An 18,816-nucleotide genomic window follows, 5' to 3' on the forward strand; every position below is an offset into this window, starting at 1 on the left:
CCGCCATCTTGGAGCGGGGCCGCCGTCAAAGAAACTCGGGAGTATTTGTAGTTTCTAGCGCGACAGGCTTCGTTTGCAGAGCCGAAATGCCGTCTCAGTGCAGCGCCATCGGCTGTTCCAACATGGTCAACGCCAGCTCCAAAGAGCGACACATCACGTTCCACAAGTAAGTTTTAAATCGCTTTTCCTCCGTCGCGTGTTTGTGGCGGCGCTTCGCGAGTGCAGCTCGGCGGGCGCCATCTTACCTCGGTCGACGGCAACATTTTGACTCCATCAATGGTCCATTTAGAGCTATTTTTGGTCCAATATTGTTTTAAATGATTGTATTATGTGAAGGCGGCTGGTATGTTTTGTTAATAGACGTAGTTGGATTAATTTAGTCTCATTAAAGGGATGTACGATCCTTATTTTCAAGTATTTAGTGTTGAACTTTAACACAAGTGGATCATTATTTTACATTTTGTTCCCTTGTGAAGTGCAATATTGATCTGAAACGGTGCAATACCAGAAACGGGTTCATCAACTTCCTGTTTGAAACTGCAGAACTGACAAGCCCCGCCCCTTCAGTGGAACGCAGCAGATTTTTATGTTTTTTACAGTTGGAAAAAAATGTCAACAAACAACAATGACAAGGGAACACTGTTAACAGAGGGTTAAAAGTGCGTAATGTGTCTCCTTTATGGGTTAATGATTATTTTAGTTGTCGACTAGTCAGCGATTCATTTTTTGATCAGTAAAACGACTAATTCTATTCCACACTTAAGTCTAAATACATTATCAAAAAGGTTGAAGCGTGGCGTCTGATTGACTCTAGATACAGAATAAAATGTATTATTGTTGACATTCTTTTTTGACATTTTTGGTTTAATGATGTTGCCATCTTTGTTATAAACTTCCTTTTGTATGCGTTTCGTATCGTCCTAATTACAATGATTTAAAAAAATACGACTTGTGCGTTCTGTTGTCATGTCCTTGGGCAACACGCTTCACCCGTCTTAAGATAAGATAACTTTGATTTGTCCCACAATGGGGAAATTCCAGTGTTTTGGAACAGATTAGTCACAGAAGTAAATTAAAAAAACAAATAACTTATAAAAACACTCATATACTCTTAATAAAAATAACACTCTTATTTACATCTGTTATATGGATAGAAAATATTGCACCAGGATGATTGACTTTATGTCACAGTATTGCACATGAGTATGACAGTATTGCACAGGAGTATGACGGTATTGCACATGATTATGAAGCTGAATGACACATGTTCTTGCCCTCATGCATAAGCTGATATTGCTGGTGGTTTTGTAAGATTAATGCATTATTTGTCAACTGTAAAACCTGTGATGTCTGTGTCTGTGCGTCTTTGACTTCTGTGTCTCTGATGTCTGTGTCTCTGATGTCTGTGACCTCTGTAACATCTGCCTCTGTGACTTGTGTCTGTAACATCTGTGTCTGTCTGTGCCCTGCAGAGTGCCCTCAGACCCGGCTCGTCGTGCGATGTGGAAAAAGGCTTTGAGGAGAGACTTTGTCATCACTAAATACACCGTGATCTGCAGCTCACACTTTGAGGAGCAGCACATGGACCGAACGGGACAAACCACACGCCTGCGGGACGGAGCCGTGCCCTCCATCTTTAACTTCCCCGACACGGACGCCCAAGGACAGGTGAAACGTCCCCGACACAAACATCCTAGACACAAACGTCCCCGACACAAACGTCCTCGACACAAACTTCCTCAACACAGACTCAACATCGGCTCTTTAGAAGGTTCTGAACTCTAATAATCTCTATGTTACAAATTTTCTCTCGTTTCTCTCTTTTCAGCCCCAGAAATGGAAGAGGAAAAAATCCAAACCAAAGAAAGTCGTAAAAAACAGTAAAACGGTGAGTGAACGCCGACGTCTTTGTGTGTGAAAAATGTGGATCGGAACGACAAACGCTATTGTTCTTTTGTTCTGAAGGGGGCGCCAAAGAGGAAGTTCACGCCCAAAATCTATCTGCCAGAAGAAGCCGTTCCGACACAGGATGTGAGTCTTTGAACGCAAAAGAAACTATATTTATCACACGCTTGATCCCGTTACAAACTTGAAGCTATAAAGTGATATTTCTGTAGTTTTGAGGTTAATTCAGCTTCACGTTGGGTTGGATTCTGTCAAAGTACAAAGTATATGTGTATTTTTATGAATACCGTATTTTCCGGATTATAAGTCTTTTTCATAGTTTGGCAGGTGCGACTTATACTCCAGAGCGACTTATGTGATATTATTCGTTATTGTCACTCTGACAACCACAAGAGGGCGCTCTAGGCTCTAAGCGACGCAGAAGAAGAATCTGCACTTCCTCTACCTCTGGAGTTTGTGGAGTTGTTTAGAAGTGACACAGAGGAAGAAGAATTCAATGGATTTAGTGATTTGGGGTAAAACTGATGCTTTGGTAAACTTGTTAGCATGTTCTTTATGCTATAGTTATCTGAATAACTGTTAATATGTTACGTTAACATACCAGACACTTACCACAGTTCTGTCTGTGCCTCATGTAGCTGAAGGTGTTAGCGTTAGCATACGTACACCTATTCACCATGTTCTCTCATCTGTTATTATTTTAAACTGCATTTCAAGAGGAAATGTCTGTTCTTGGTCCTGGATTTGATCAAATACATTTTCCCCCAAAAGATGCGACTTATACTTATACTCCAGTGCGAATTATAGTCTGGAAAATACGGTATTTCCTTCTTGTAAAACTGTCAGAATAACGTTGGAAAATGACGTTTGGAAAAAGTTACCCATTTGTATTAAGTTTGAAATGCTTTAGTTTTGCTGTTTTAATCTAGTTCATCTTTTGGTTTTATTGTGCAAATCAGAAGAAATAAAATTGTAGCTTCCAGTCGAATTGAGAAGGACAGAACTGATGGTTAAATTCATTTTAATGTTTCTTTTTCCGTGCCATTCAACCAACGTAAGAACAAATAAAAACGAACATTTTACAACACATTTGTAAATCAAACATTTCAAATTCATTCATAAATACAGTCATTTCTACTACACGCCTTGTTGCCCTGACGACTGTTGCTCGATCTCTGTGTTTGAACATGTTTTGTCCATGTTTTCACCTTTTATCTTAGTTCACTTTTACTTTGCGTCAAGTAGACTTTCACAGCCACTTCCGGTCACACAGGAAATTACCAATAGCAAAAATCTTACAATACAACGTAAATGTGTCAAATTGACCTTTACAAATATGTTTGGGTTATCAACTCTTAAGTAAAAAGTGAAGAAAGAAAATAAAAAATGAACTTAATAACTAAAATGTGAGTCTTTGTTTTCTTCTATTTTGCAGCTCTAAAACTGAAGAAAATTCTGCTTTACATTTAGTTGTTTTTGTCCTTTTTTAAAATTTGCTCTCACACAGTTTTACTTCTATTGTTGCTTGAAATGTTGGATTCTTTTTTCTTCCGTTTTCATTCAAGCAGAAAGCCAGAAAGTCGGTCCGTGGAGCAGGTCGCCGCGGCGCCCGAGCAAAGGCCATGGAAACTGACTCAGAGCCTCCTCCTGCTGCTCCTCCTCCTGCTGCAACGCCTTCTCCTGCTGCTGCTCCCGTCGTCTCTGCCGTTGTAAGTGTTTCAAAAATCACAGTAACTAAAAAAAAGCCGATTAAAACGTGTAAATGTGACCCTTTTTGCCGTTTCCCAGGACCACCACTATGCCATCGACCCGGGCAACGTGAAGGAGAAGCTGGACAAGGCCAACGTGCGCATCGAGGAGCTGCAGAAACAGCTGAGGAACTACCGGGACCGGATGAGGCGGAAGGACGCCGAGTTCCGGGTGCTGATGGCCGAGACCAAGCGGCAAAATGCGCTGATGAGCGAGCTGATGGAGGGCAGCGAGCTCTGGATCCTGTGCGACAAGTGCGGCGCTCGAAACTGAACCGAGCGACGAGTGCGGCGCCCGGAACTGAACCGAGCGACGAGTGCGGCGCCCGGAACTGAGCCGAGCGACAGGTTCGGCGCCCAGAACTGAACCGAGCGACAGATGCGGCGCCCGGAACTGAACCGAGCGACGAGTGGGGCGCCCGGAACTGAGCCCGGCGACAGGTTCGGCGCCCGGAACTGAGCCCGGCGACAGGTTCGGCGCCCGGAACTGAGCCCGGCGACAGGTTCGGCGCCCGGGACTGAGCCCGGCGACAGGTTTGGCGCTCGGAACTGAGCCCGGCGACAGGTTCGGCGCCCGGAACTGAACCGAGCGACGAGTGGGGCGCCCGGAACTGAGCCCGGCGACAGGTTCGGCGCCCGGAACTGAGCCCGGCGACAGGTTCGGTGCCCGGAACTGAGCCCGGCGACAGGTGCGGCGCCCGGAACTGAACCGAGCGACGAGTGGGGCGCCCGGAACTGAGCCCGGCGACAGGTTCGGCGCCCGGAACTGAGCCCGGCGACAGGTTCGGCGCCCGGAACTGAGCCCGGCGACAGGTTCGGCGCCCGGGACTGAGCCCGGCGACAGGTTTGGCGCTCGGAACTGAGCCCGGCGACAGGTTTGGCGCTCGGAACTGAGCCTGGCGACAGGTGCGGTGCCCGGAACTGAGCCCGGCGAGTCCACGTCGGGCTTTTGTGATGCTCTCTCATCACGTTTGAACCGTTGTATTTATAAGCTGTTATTACCGTATTTTCCGGAGTATAAGTCGCACCAGCCAAAAAATACATAATAGAGAAGAAAAAAACATATATAAGTTGCACTAGAGTATGAAATGCAGTTGCAAGTGTGAAAATAACAAATAATATCATATAAGTCGCTCCTGAGTTTAAGTATATAAGTATAGATGTAAGTATAAGTCGCACCCCGGCCAAAACTATGAAAAAAGGTGCAACTTATAGTCCGGAAAATACGGTATTTACTTTAAGATGAGATGTTGCTTTGGCTTTTAGGTTTAAAGTTCTGCAGGGAAAAGGGAATGAATAAATGACCAAAATGAACATTGTTTTTGACCTGTAAAATAATGTTTTATTATAGCGAATCATATTTTTGACTCTACTTCATCTGTAAATAATGCGTCTTAGGCCTGTTTTTGGCTCAAACTGGAAATTGTACAGTTTTTTTAAGGAAATTAAAAACAAATTGTGATTTTCTTGATTATGTTGTTTTTGTAAATGAGTTTAAATGAATTATATAACGAGCTCCAGTCATATATATTTATGCTCTGCCTACTGTCTACTTAAGTAAACCTTATATAAAAGTATTGGTTTAAATATGTAAAAGTGTTTCACGCAGATTTTGAAGAATGTTGAAGCCTTGAATTAAGTGATTTTGACAAAGAATCACGCTGTTTTAAGCAATTTCCAAACCAAAGTTTATAGTGAATTTTATGTGTATTTTTTTACTGTTCAGGCCGTTTAAAAAGTACAAATACTGCTCGTGGATGTAGTGAAGTTAAAGTTAAAATGATCTGCTGTAAAATGACTATAACACAGCTGATATACCTTTATTGGACTGTGTTTCTTGGTGGTTTTGTGATTCTTAGCGTGACGTAGATAACTGTAACGCCTGTGGACGGCGGGTTTTTGTGGTGTTTGAATGAGATAAAACGCTGACAGTTTGGACACGCCTCGCTCACTTCAGGTTCGGCCGCAGCAGAACTTCACGAGGTCGGTGAGGAAGGAATAAACCAATACTTTTGTCGTTATGTTTGATTGTTTTATCTTTGTATCATCTGTTTACATTTCATTTAAAGGAGACGTCATTTAAAATGGACTTTCATGAGATTTCCCCTCGTCATTAGTGTTGTCAAAGCTGTATTCTGATTTGGGTCATTGTTTTGTCCTGCGTTTGAGGCTCGAGTGCTCAATAAATCCCTGTTTTCACCTACCCCCTATCCCCGCCCACTTTACTGTACTTAGTGCGAGTATTTTAAAGAAAAATGTAAGCATTTCATAGCTTCAAATACATGTTCAATAGCCAAAAACAAAACAAAAAAGGTGTCTATCAATTTTTTTTACCATTTTACAGCCACTTCGCAGTTCAGAATGAAAAAAAAACATTAAAATGGTGATAAAAGAGCATTATTTGTCTCCTTTAAAACTTGTCTAATAAAACGTAAGAAATTAGACACGTAGGAACCTAGGAATATATTGACACACAAAGGCTTTAGTTTTTGTTTGTAGATTTAATAGTATATTCTCATCATTTACTAAGTTAAATTTGTACACATGTGTTTATCTCTATTTAATTATTCTTCAACTCTTTTTTTTGTTCGAAATGGTCGGACTTTTCAGCGGAAAAGTTAATCACCCGAAGTTTGTTTCCGTCGGACCGTTTTCAGGGACGAACTGTCAACAACAAAGATGGCGGCCGTCGGCTCGTAACCTGAGCGACGTCTGTGAAACCGACCGCTTTCATCGCGTTTTTCTCCGGTAATATATGATCTTTGCGGGTTTTATTCACGAAAACGAATTAAAATGCATCGTTTGAATTTTCTGATTTACGTAAAAGCTTTTAATAGAGATTAATTTGAACGCTTATGAGTCAAACGGACTGGAAAACTTGAATGGAATGAGTTTGATTTAAGTAAATTATTTCGCGTTGGTTCATCATCTGTGTAATGTATCGTCTTGTGTTTCGTTTTTAGTTGCATTTTGTCTGACTTTTCTGTTGGTCCAGTGTCTGGCTGTGAAATCGATGTTATTTTCCCCGTGGCCGTGTTCGGACTCGACAAACTCAATATTTGAAGGGCAAAATCGAGGGCAACGAGATCGCTGCAAAACAGTGAGATTCTACAACTGCTCGATGTATTTGAGTCATTTTTAGGCTGTAGAGGTCCAAATGGTCATATTTATTGCGGGATTCGAACTGTCGACCTTCTTCTTCTTATTCTTTGGTGTTTTATGGCGGTTGGTAAAAGTGTTACAAAATTAGCTTTAAGAATATAACTCTCTTCTAAGAATTCGTTTTAGGGACTTGTAATAAAGCAAAACTGTCCATATAAAAGTCCTTAATTAATTTTGCTTTTAAAATGTAACAGTTATTGGGTCGAGACGGTACACGTTAATGAACCTCATGCATCTATTGTCCTGCATTGACTCTCACACATCTTTTTAGTGGGAAACCAACACAGACACGGGGAGAACATGCAAACTCCACACACGATGCGTCACTTTTCGTTTGTTCCCGTGAATTATCTGAATAATCAAGTTATACAGGTAAAAACAGATATTTAGCACTGCAAACATATGAACCTGGAACCGAACCTGGAATTGAACCTGGAATTGAACCTGGACCTGAAGCTGGAATTGAACCTGGACCTGAAGCTGGAACCGGACCTGGAACCGGACCTGGAAGCGAACCTGGAATTGAACCTGGAAATGAACTTGGAACCAAACCTGGAATTGAACCTGGAACCGAACCTGGAACCGAACCTGGAAATGAACCTGGAAATGAACTTGGAACCGAACCTGAAATTGAACCTGGAACCGAACCTGGAACTGAACCTGGAACCGAAGCTGGAACCTAACCTGGACCTGAACCAAAGTTCCCATTCACAATGAGACCCGTCTCATTAGCACTCTAAAACCAGGATGTTGTAGGTTGTGGTGTCTCATCCCTGTCGCCGTGTCTCCCTCAGGTCCCGTCTCCGGACCCTGAACCCCGGACCCTGGGTCGCCATGGTGATAAAGGTGTTCTTCCCTCAGTGCTGTAACCGCGCCGACAGCGGTTTGCTCGTGGGACGATGGTTAACGGGACACGACTCTGCGCTGGTCCTGGCTGTGATCCACTATCCGTTCATCCCCAGCAGCGTCAAGAGCTACATCCAGCAGGTCGGTGAGGGGCGGGTCGGTGGGGGACGGGGGTCAGTGGGGGACGGGGGTCGGTGACTCTAGATGACTCTGTACACGTTAAAGATGCGCTAAATCGTTCAAACATCAGCGAGCCAGTACATCGGCCTATCTCTAGAAATGAATCTCACCATTGTATTTGTATAGCAGAATATAACGTCACCATGGTTACAGAGACATTGCTGTGTGCTCAGATGCAGAGCCGCAGCGGCGTGGAGCTGGCGGTGCTCGGCTCCTGGAGTTTGCCTAAAGACGGTCAGGGCGACATGGAGAGTTTCCTCAGGGACTTGAGCACCATCTTCCCTCAGCGGCGCTGGCTCCAGATCAGCCGAGAGATGGACAAGACGGGCTTCAGCTGCAGCATCCTGAACACCGAGCGGGGTCAGAAGCTTTTATTATTATTATCATTATCATTTATCTGTGAAGGGACAACACATGTTAAAACCGCTTAAAATCATATTCAGACCCGGTGGAACTTTTCTACATTTACTCCCTTTTGTCCATCATCTGATTAAAAATAACAAATTAACACAATTATAACATGAGGCCTTCTATAGATATTCTGTTTTAAAAGCTAATCATATTAACATGTCCCATTTTAGAGTTGATTTCATATTTTATAATCTGGTGCTAATTCTTTCTCACAAACCTTTTCACTCGCTTTCATTTCACATGGATTTTGTTTGAGTTTTTCACTTTGTTCGCTTTTGATCCTGTGTAAAATAAAACATTCCCTTTAATGACTTTAAAGTCTAATTCCCATTTGCACATTTTGTTTAGACGGTGTTTTTGAGATGAAGACAGAAAAGAGGAGAGAGAGGAAAGATGGAAGAGAGGAGAAGAACTCTGAGGAGAAGATCTCTGAGGAGAAGAACTCTGAGGAGAAGATCTCTGAGGAGAAGATCTCTGAGGAGAAGATCTCTGAGGAGAAGAACTCTGAGGAGAAGAACTCTGAGGAGAAGAACTCTGAGGAGAAGAGCTCTGAGGAGAAGAGCTCTGAGGAGAAGAACTCTGAGGAGAAGAACTCTGAGGAGAAGAACTCTGAGGAGAAGAACTCTGAGGAGAAGAACTCTGTGGAGAAGAACTCTGAGGAGAAAGTGATCTTCATTCATTACGACCAGCACAAAGTGATGCAGTCACAGCTTCACCGAGACGAGAACGGACGAATGGAGCCGAACCCTGAGCCTCCGTCTGAACTCACCCAGGTACAAGGGAGAGAGGAGAGAGAGAGAGGAGAGAGAGAGGAGGAGAGAGAGAGAGAGAGAGGAGAGAGAGAGGAGGGAGAGGAGAGGAGGGAGAGGAGAGGAGGAGGGAGAGAGAGGAGGAGGGAGCGAGAGGAGGAGGGGGAGAGAGGAGGAGGGAGCGAGAGGAGGCGGGAGAGAGAGGAGGCGGGAGAGAGAGGAGGAGGGGGAGAGAGGAGGAGGGGGAGAGAGGAGGAGGGAGAGAGAGGGAGAGAGGGGGAGGAGGAGGAGGGAGAGGGAAAACTGAAATTTGCCTTCTCTCTACTTATCTTTTCCCTTCTCCTCTTCGCTCCTCCTCTTCACTCCTCCTCTTTGCTCCTCCTCTCTGCTGCAGATGTTCCAGAGCGTGTCCTGCAGTGGGCCGCTCTTCTTCCTGGACAGGTACGACGAGGGTCCGGTGAAGACGACGCACTGGCAGAGCGAGGGGCGTGAGGCGAGCATCGTGGTGGAGCTGTGCAAACACGCCGCTGTGCCAGTGTGTGCTGCCTCCAGCGCCCTGCTCCACCTGTGGAGCCGCTTCTGGAGCCTCAGGTTAGCCGCAACACCGCAAAGGGGTCACCAGGGTCACCCGCAACACCACAACTGCACCCGCAACTGCACCCGCAATTCAACTGCACCCGCAATTCAACTGCACCCGCAACTCAACTGCACCCGCAACTCAACTGCACCCGCAACTCAACTGCACCCGCAACTGGCAACTGCACCCGCAACTGCACCCGCAACTCAACTGCACCCGCAACACCGCAACTGCACCCGCAACACCCCAACTGCACCCGCAACATCGCAACTGCACCCGCAACACCGCAACTGCACCCGCAAAACCGCAACTGCACCCGCAAAACCGCAACTGCACTGGCACCACTTGGCTGCTCTTGGTGCAGTCAGCGTCTTCATGGCTCTTACTCTGTGTGTTCTTGTTTCCGTGGCGTTTCAGGATCTTCAGCGTTTTCCCGCTGCCGTTCATCTCGTCCAAACTGTCGACGTGCGTCCAGCTTGGCTACAGGACGGAGCGAATGAAATCGTTGTTCTCCACCACCACGGCGTCTGACCACGGACACTTCATGAGGTGAGCGACCGAGCGGCGTTTAACGAGCTCTCATGAGCTTCTGACCGTACTGAAGCCGCTTCATGTGTTTGTATGTCTTTTATTAGTCTTAATAAGACGATTATAAGAGGTTAATAAGATGTTAAGACTTTAATAAGACGATAAGACGTTTAGAGGTTGAATGTTAATAAGACGTTAAGAGGTTAAACGTTAATAAGAGGTTAATAAGACATTAATAAGACGATAAGACGTTTAGAGGTTAAATGTTAAGAGGTTTTAATAAGATGTTAATAAGAGGTTAATAAGACGATAATAAAGACCTTAACAAGACGATAAGCGGTTAATAAGACGATAATAAGAGGTTATTAAGACAATAATAAAGACGTTAATAAGAGATTAATAAGACAATAATAAGAGGTTAATAAGCGGTTAATAAGACGATAATAAGAGGTTATTAAGACAATATTAAAGACGTTAATAAGAGATTAATAAGACAATAATAAGAGGTTAATAAGCGGTTAATAAGCGGTTAATAAGACAATAATAAGAGGTTATTAAGACAATAATAAGAGGTTAATAAGAGGTTGATAAGACGATAATAAGAGGTTAATAAAACGATAAGAGGTTATAAGACTACGATAATATGATTATAAGGGGGTTAATAAGAAGCTTTTTTTTTTATATATAAGAGTTCTTCTCTGTCCACAGAAAAGCCAACGTGTTCGTGTCTCTTCTGCTGGACGTGTCGCTGGGGCTCCTCCTCATGTCGTGGCTTTACCGTGACGACCACATCACGACCATCGCCGGCGCTCTGGTGCCCGCGGCCGACGTGAGCCACACTCGACGCTCGAACCTTCCACTTCACCACATTCTAAAGCCGCTGTAGTTCACCGTCTTCTCTGCCAAACGAACAAAAGTGGCATTATATTCTCACAATGGCCTCAGAAAGCGAAGCCATTATTCAGCTCCAACTTTAAGACGTGAGATTAATGTGACGAGTTTGTGTAGCCAAAACTAAAAGAATGAGAAGGACAAACGTTTGTGGAGTCAGATTTTGGAGATTTGTTTCCAAAAAACTTTGAGATTGATCAAATTCTAGAATGTGAAGTTATTTAAAACAAATCAATTCATTCATCTGAAAGACGCTTGACAAGCCGACTATTCAAATAAATTCTGACTATTTTAATCATCATCATTATTATTATTATTTTGATTTTACAGACTAAACGACCTTTTATAATATATGTGCTCTTCATCTGTAATAATAATACTTTTTCTACTCTTCTTCAATTCTAAAGGCTTCAGTCCATATATTTCTCTTTTGCCTGGTAATTTACAATAGAAATATGAAAATAATCATAATAATGATCCTCTTTTAATCCGTGACATCAGACTGCACGGCCCAGATTAAATCATTTTAGTAGTTTCATCATTTTAGGTATGATTATTGTGACTAGAAACATCAATTTCTTTTTACAGTTATTGATGATTATTGAGGTCAAACTGTAAAACGTCTAATCGATCATCATTCCTTTATTTAGTTTCTACATAAACACACTTTTGAAAGACATTATCAACCAAATAAAGGTTGAATTACGGAGTTTGAATGATGAAGTCTGACTCAGTTGTTGTTGTCGTGGTGCAGCATGTGGCCAAAGAGCTGAACGAGCTACTGCAGTGGCTGATGGGAGCTCCGGCCGGACTCAAGATGAACCGGGCCTTGGACCAGGTCCTGGGACGGTTCTTCCTGTACCACATCCACCTCTGGATCAGTGAGTCACGCTTTATTTACTCACAGTGAAAGGCTGAAAGAAAAGTTACAACCTGCACCTTTAACCTTTACAACCTGCACCTTTAACTTTTACAACCTGCACCTTTAACTTTTACAATCTTTATGTTTACGGCTGATTTTCTCTAAAACTTCCGAGTCAAACTTCCCCAAATTCTTTGTTTTGCATTGATACTTGCTCAAATGAGTATATCTTACATTTAAATACTAGATTTTTTAGTGTAATTTGTGATACGTTTGACCGCTTTTACCCTGAACCTTTTGGAGTTTAAACAAACATCTGGATTCTGTCTGAAGCCGAGATGTTGTAGCTCTGATTTACTCTGATCATGAGCAGAAACGACCTTGTTTACACGTTTTATCAGACAAAAAGGAATCAATTCAGGAACATTCAAGAAGCAAAACAGAAACGTAACATGAGAAGTGCACTCTGCTGCCCTCTGCTGGCTGTTTTGTGCCGTAGTTTCCCCTTCAGCCTTGTGTGTTTTGTCCCGTAGTTTCCCCTTCAGCCTTGTGTTTTTTACCCATAGTTTCCCCTTCAGCCTTGTGTGTTTTGTCCCGTAGTTTCCCCCTCAGCCTTGTGTGTTTTTTACCCATAGTTTCCCCTTCAGCCTTGAGTGTTTTGTCCCGTAGTTTTGTCCCGTAGTTTTGTCCTGTAGTTTTGTCCCGTAGTTTCCCCTTCCCCTTGTGTGTTTTGTCCTGTACTTTCCCCTTCAGCCCTCTGTTTTGTCCCGCAGGCTACATCCACCTGACGTCCCCATTCGTGGAGACCCTGCTGTGGTACGGGGGTCTGTCAGCGGCCCTGGGTCTGAGCCTGGCGCTGTCGCTGCTGTCGGATATGATCGCGCTGCTCACCTTCCACATCTACTGCTTCTACGTATACGGCGCCAGGTAACGGCCCGGGACTCGCGCGCGCCTTTTCTCCCCCCGGGGGGCCCCTGCGTCGGAGCCCGGGCCCCTCACGCGCTCTGTGTGTTTCAGACTCTACTGCCTGAAGGTGTACGGGCTGTCGTCGCTCTGGAGGCTCTTCAGGGGGAAGAAGTGGAACGTGCTGCGCCAGAGAGTGGACTCGTGCTCCTACGACCTCGACCAGGTACACGCACAGGGATGGTCACCGTGTAACTGCGGTCCTACGTAAGCCCGCATGACCTGCGCGTAAGCGGATGATCACCGTATAACTGCGGTCCTACGTAAGCCCACATGACCCGCGCGTAAGGGGATGATCACCGTATAACTGCGGTCCTACGTAAGCCCACATGATCCGCGCGTAAGGGGATGGTCATGTGTAACTGCGGTCCTACGTAAGCCCGCATGACCCGCGCGTAAGGGGATGGTCACCGTGTAACTGCGGTCCTACGTAAGCCCGCATGACCCGCGCGTAAGGGGATGGTCACCGTGTAACTGCGGTCCTACGTAAGCCCGCATGACCCGCGCGTAAGGGGATGGTCACCGTGTAACTGCGGTCCTACGTAAGCCCGCATGACTCGCGCGTAAGGGGATGGTCACCGCGTAACTGCGGTCCTACGTAAGCCCGCGCGCAAGGGGATGGTCACCGTGTAACTGCGGTCCTACGTAAGCCCGCATGACTCGCGCATAAGGGGATGGTCACCGTGTAACTGCGGTCCTACGTACGCCCGCATGATCCGCGCGTAAGGGGATGGTCACCGTGTAACTGCGGTCCTACGTAAGCCCGCATGACTCGCGCGTAAGGGGATGGTCACCGCGTAACTGCGGTCCTACGTAAGCCCGCGCGCAAGGGGATGGTCACCGTGTAACTGCGGTCCTACGTAAGCCCGCATGACTCGCGCGTAAGGGGATGGTCACCGCGTAACTGCGGTCCTACGTAAGCCCGCGCGCAAGGGGATGGTCACCGTGTAACTGCGGTCCTACGTAAGCCCGCATGACTCGCGCATAAGGGGATGGTCACCGTGTAACTGCGGTCCTACGTACGCCCGCATGATCCGCGCGTAAGGGGATGGTCACCGTGTAACTGCGGTCCTACGTAAGCCCGCATGACTCGCGCGTAAGGGGATGGTCACCGCGTAACTGCGGTCCTACGTAAGCCCGCGCGCAAGGGGATGGTCACCGTGTAACTGCGGTCCTACGTACGCCCGCATGATCCGCGCGTAAGGGGATGGTCACCGTGTAACTGCGGTCCTACATAAGCCCGCATGACCCGCGCGTAAGGGGATGGTCACCGTGTAACTGCGGTCCTACGTAAGCCCGCATGACCCGCGCGTAAGGGGATGGTCACCGTGTAACTGCGGTCCTACGTACGCCCGCATGATCCGCGCGTAAGGGGATGGTCACCGTGTAACTGCGGTCCTACATAAGCCCGCATGACCCGCGCGTAAGGGGATGGTCACCGTGTAACTGCGGTCCTACGTAAGCCCGCATGACCCGCGCGTAAGGGGATGGTCACCGTGTAACTGCGGCCCTACGTAAGCCCGCATGACCCGCGCGTAAGGGGATGGTCACCGTGTAACTGCGGTCCTACGTAAGCCCGCATGACCCGCGCGTAAGGGGATGGTCACCGTGTAACTGCGGCCCTACATAAGCCCGCATGACCCGCGCGTAAGGGGATGGTCACCGGTGTAATCCCAGTAATACAGGGATGTGGGGTGATTTTCTGAGCATTAATTGCAGCACAAAACAGGGTTATCTCAAACGCACAGGAATCAAAATACAGCTTTGATTGAACGAAATTATGAGGTTGAACGGTCGTAAAAACTTGATTTATTTTGCAATACGTCTCCTTTAACCCGGACGTGGCGAGTGAATGTTGTGTACTTCCTGTTTTTGTCACCGCAGCTCTTCATCGGGACTCTGCTGTTTACCGTTCTGCTGTTCCTGCTGCCGACGACCGCCTTGTACTACCTCGTCTTTGCTCTGGTAATATAACAGACACACTGTCGTCAGCGTCTTTGGTTCATTGCGTTGCAGTGTGTAATTAGAGCAGCCGCACTGATTCTGGGCGTGATTCTGAACCCGTGTGTCGTGCGCTTGTCGTGCAGCTGCATCTGGTCGTCGTGGTGATCCAGGGCGTCATCCATCTCGCCGTGGACTTCATCAACGCCGTCCCTCTGTTCGCTTTGGGGCTGCGAGTGTGCCGGCCCTATAGACTCTCAGGTACGCCCACTCTGAACGCCCACGGCAACTGCGTCTGGAGAGTTTGTCAATTTTTATTGGCCGAGTGAAGGGGCGTCGCCGGGTCAAATGTCAGCGTCACTGGAGTATAAGTCGTATTTTTGGGGGAATTGGATTTGATAAAATCCAAGACCAAGAACAGACATTTCATCTTGAAATGCAGTTTAAAATAATAACAGATGAGAGAACATGGTGAATAGGTGTACGTATGCTAACGCTAACACCTGACAGACAGACAGAACTGTGGTAAGTGTCTGGTATGTTAACGTAACATATGAACAGTTATTCAGATAACTATAGCATAAAGAACATGCTAACACGTTTACCAAAGCATCAGTATTACCCCAAATCACTAAATCCATTGAATTCTTCTTCCTCTGTGTCACTTCTAAACAACTCCACAAACTCCAGAGGAAGAGGAAGTGCAGATTCTTCTTCTGCGTTGCTTAGAGCCTAGAGCGCCCTCTTGTGGTTGTCAAGATGAAAATAACGAATAATATCACATATAAGTCGCACCCCGGCAAAAACTATGAAAAAAGTTGCGACTTATAGTCCAGAAAATACGGTATGTTGCGATTTGAATAATCACGATTATTGATGAACGGCCGACACAGTAACCTTAAAGCAGGACTGGCCCCATAATAATAATGATGATAATGGGTTTGGGTTTGGGTTAACAATTTTTTAAATAAAAAATGATACATACAAATATTGTTTAAAAAATATGAGCTGTAACAAATACATAAATAGTTGAATTAAACACGTTAGTACTTAGTTTGTATCTATTATGAATCAAACAAGTTATTTATTCTAATAAACAAATTTTACTCTAAAATCCTTAAAATCCTCCAATAATGCAAAGAAAAAATAGCAACGACGAATATTGGCTGAAAAATTTATAAGATAATCCTTTATTGTCCACACATGGGGAAATTTCATTGATACAACGCAGGTTGATACAGAGGAAAAGGACAGATAACAGATTATAGGAAGTTTAAAAAACACTCTTAATAGAAGAACTCTTATAAACAAAAACTCCTATAGACAAAACCTCCCATTTCCCAACAAGGGATGGAGGGGAAAAATTGGGATGTCCGCCGGGATAACGTGACGATCTCCGGGTAAGACGATGGTCTCCCCCTCAGTTCCATCTATGAAATATTGTTAATTTGCGAACACAATAACGTGCACCTGTCACGATGATTACTCGATTTATCGCTCAATAAATAAAATATCTAGATTTTGGGTTAAATATTTATTGTGCACATTTTCTTTGCAATGTAGATGGGTCTGAGTTATAGAGAGTCCATTAAGTCACTTCTGTGGTCGACGTTTGGTTCATTTTGGTTTTATTTGTTGGATAACGACTGTAGATGATCCAGCTTTATTGTGTGGTTTATGCAGCAGCGTATTGTGCTTCATAATGTGTTCTCGCTTGTTTTTCAGATGGAGTGAAGTTCAGAGTTCTGTGTGAAGAGCCCGGGACGTGTCTTCACCTGCTCATGGAGGTCAGGCTCATGTTCCTCTAAACCAGGATCAGACTTTGCTTTAGTTCAGAAGTTTAAACACGATCAGACTCGAGGCATTTGCTTTCAGAACATCTAAACATCTAAACATCTAAACAACTGCAGTGTTAGTAAGAGTTTGTACAGACGTGGGTCCTGCTTTAGCGTATTCCCATTTGGTGCCACCTCCTCAGACCAGGTACTTCTCGTCCCCCTCACCTCCCTCGTCCCCCTCGCCTCCCTCGTCCCCCTCGCCTCCCTCGACCCCTCGTCCCCCTCGCCTCCCTCGACCCCTCGTCCCCCTCACCTCCCTCGTCCCCCTCACCTCCCTCGTCCCCCTCACCTCCCTCGTCCCCCTGTCCCCCTCGGGCCAAGTCGAGCCAAGCGGGGAGTAAACATGTCGTCCGCAGAGCGTCAGATGTAAAAGTGACGTTCGTGGGCGCTCCCCTGGTACTGAAACAGCTCTTCTGCCCGTGTGAAGCACAACTGAGCAAAATCAAGAGGCTGGTCCGTGTTTACTGACTCTTCATTGGTTAAACTGCATCATGTGACCAAAGCAGAGAGGTGCTAGGCTAATTGTGATGCTAACTCACTCACCTGTGACGCTAACTCACTCAGCTGTGATGCTAACTCACTCAGCTGTGATGCTAACTCACTCAGCTGTGATGCTAACTCACTCACCTGTGATGCTAGCTCACTCGTGCCGGCCTCAATCGGACCCTGCGTCGGCTTCGATCGGGCCTCGACCTCGTGTGGACCTTGATCGGGCCGCGTGCCGACCCCGCTCTGATCCCTTTGCGTTTCCGTTCTTATTTCTGCAGATCAATCCTCTGAGGTGGAGCTCAGTGGTGCAGACGTATCGCACTCCCACCTACAGCTGTTACCCCCGAGACTCGTGGGCCGCGCTCGTGAAGAAGCTGTTTGTGGGAGAGCTGGTGTATCCATGGCAACGCAAGACCGAGAAAACGGACTAGGACCCGCCCTTCGATCGGACCGTGACCCGCCCTTCGATCGGACCGTGACCCGCCCTTCGATCGGACCGTGACGCACGAGAAAAGGACACAAACCTCACTGATAAAATATAATATAAAAGTATTGCTAAAGAAAGATGATAAAGTTGTAGTTATTGTAGTTACAGTGTGTAACATGAGAGTTTCATAATCATTTTTAATCAAAACGTAAAAAGGTCAGTTTGTGTTATTGACTTGAAAATGGCTGCTCTTGCAGATTTTATACTTGAAATGCAAACACTGTGTTATTCGCACTCCCGTGTTACGCCGTCACCATCGTGTTAACGTCATGTTTTATAAACCTGTCAGTTTGTGCCAAGTAGTTTCAACTTTCATTCCTAATCTTTTCATTTTGTGTTAAGAAGCTGTTCCGGGAGTCGTCAAACAAACACGGATTGATTAAAGGTCCCATATCATGCTATTTTTCCCGTTTCGTAGTCTATCCTAAGGGTGGATTTGGGAGGCGGGCGTGTTACAGAGTGCTTCCTGGAGGAGGGGCTTAAACAGCGTGCTGCGTCACCAGGGATGAGTCATCCTGGTGAGAAGCCCCGTTCGTCTGCTCATCCGAGGAGAAGGAGAGAGACTGTTCTCAAGCTAAAGACCACTTTCCACACAAATATGAGGCCTCAATAGCGCTGTAAGAAGGTTAAACGCTCTGAAAAGTCCATTCTGCATGATATGGACCTTTAATGTCAATGTTAGATGGATAAAACAATAATGTGTAATTTAATAAATGTAATCAACACTCATTTTGTCGTTTTGTCAAACAATTGAAATTTTAAACCAGAAAGTTTGTTTGATAAACACAAAAATGTAATGACATCACACTTTGGGCTCGTGAGCAGAAGGATTTCACAGACTGTTTCCTGAATGAATTATTTAACTTTGTCTTAATATAACTGTGATTTTGTTTTGTTTTTTTAACCTATTTTTGGAAAATAATGTAGAATTTTGATTTTATTAATGTTTTATTAATTCTGTCCATGTGATTAATTATGCATTCAATAAAAAGTGAATCGTACATTTGAATATTGGATTTTTATATTTTGTGCCATAAATCCTTTAATAAATGCTTTATTGCAGACTTTTTGAATACATTTATAACCAAACGAGGGTTGAAATGTGACACTTAATTTACAAAAGTAAGTATTGATGAAAATCTTAATGAAAAAAAAAAGATCTTTATTGTCGGGGAAATTATTACGATTTTTTCGACTTACAATAGTTGATTAATCGTTACAGCTTTAATGGAGGATTTA

General features: G+C 45.2%; 2 protein-coding genes across 2 annotated transcripts; both read left to right on the forward strand.

Moving 5' to 3' along the window:
* The first annotated feature begins 45 nt into the window (after positions 1-45).
* On the forward strand, positions 46-4,107 carry LOC140358773 (THAP domain-containing protein 1-like). The gene is made up of 7 exons (XM_072443822.1): positions 46-166; positions 1,473-1,668; positions 1,829-1,888; positions 1,966-2,035; positions 3,151-3,212; positions 3,471-3,614; positions 3,694-4,107. Exons 1-7 carry the CDS (start codon positions 87-89, stop codon positions 3,925-3,927), a joined length of 846 nt encoding a protein of 281 aa, XP_072299923.1. The 5' UTR covers positions 46-86; the 3' UTR covers positions 3,928-4,107.
* A 3,494-nt stretch (positions 4,108-7,601) lies between these two features.
* pigq (phosphatidylinositol glycan anchor biosynthesis, class Q) lies at positions 7,602-17,569 on the forward strand. Its single transcript, XM_072442694.1, has 13 exons — positions 7,602-7,802; positions 8,015-8,214; positions 8,830-9,025; positions 9,396-9,592; positions 9,996-10,127; positions 10,815-10,935; positions 11,752-11,878; positions 12,633-12,786; positions 12,877-12,988; positions 14,707-14,787; positions 14,910-15,024; positions 16,489-16,550; positions 17,369-17,569. Exons 1-13 carry the CDS (start codon positions 7,650-7,652, stop codon positions 17,519-17,521), a joined length of 1,803 nt encoding a protein of 600 aa, XP_072298795.1. The 5' UTR covers positions 7,602-7,649; the 3' UTR covers positions 17,522-17,569.
* Positions 17,570-18,816: the final 1,247 nt, after the last annotated feature.

Source organism: Eucyclogobius newberryi, unplaced genomic scaffold (genome assembly GCF_026437365.1).
Source record: "Eucyclogobius newberryi isolate DKJ021-1_F unplaced genomic scaffold, fEucNew1.0.hap1 SCAF_13, whole genome shotgun sequence".
Taxonomy (NCBI): domain Eukaryota; kingdom Metazoa; phylum Chordata; class Actinopteri; order Gobiiformes; family Gobiidae; genus Eucyclogobius; species Eucyclogobius newberryi.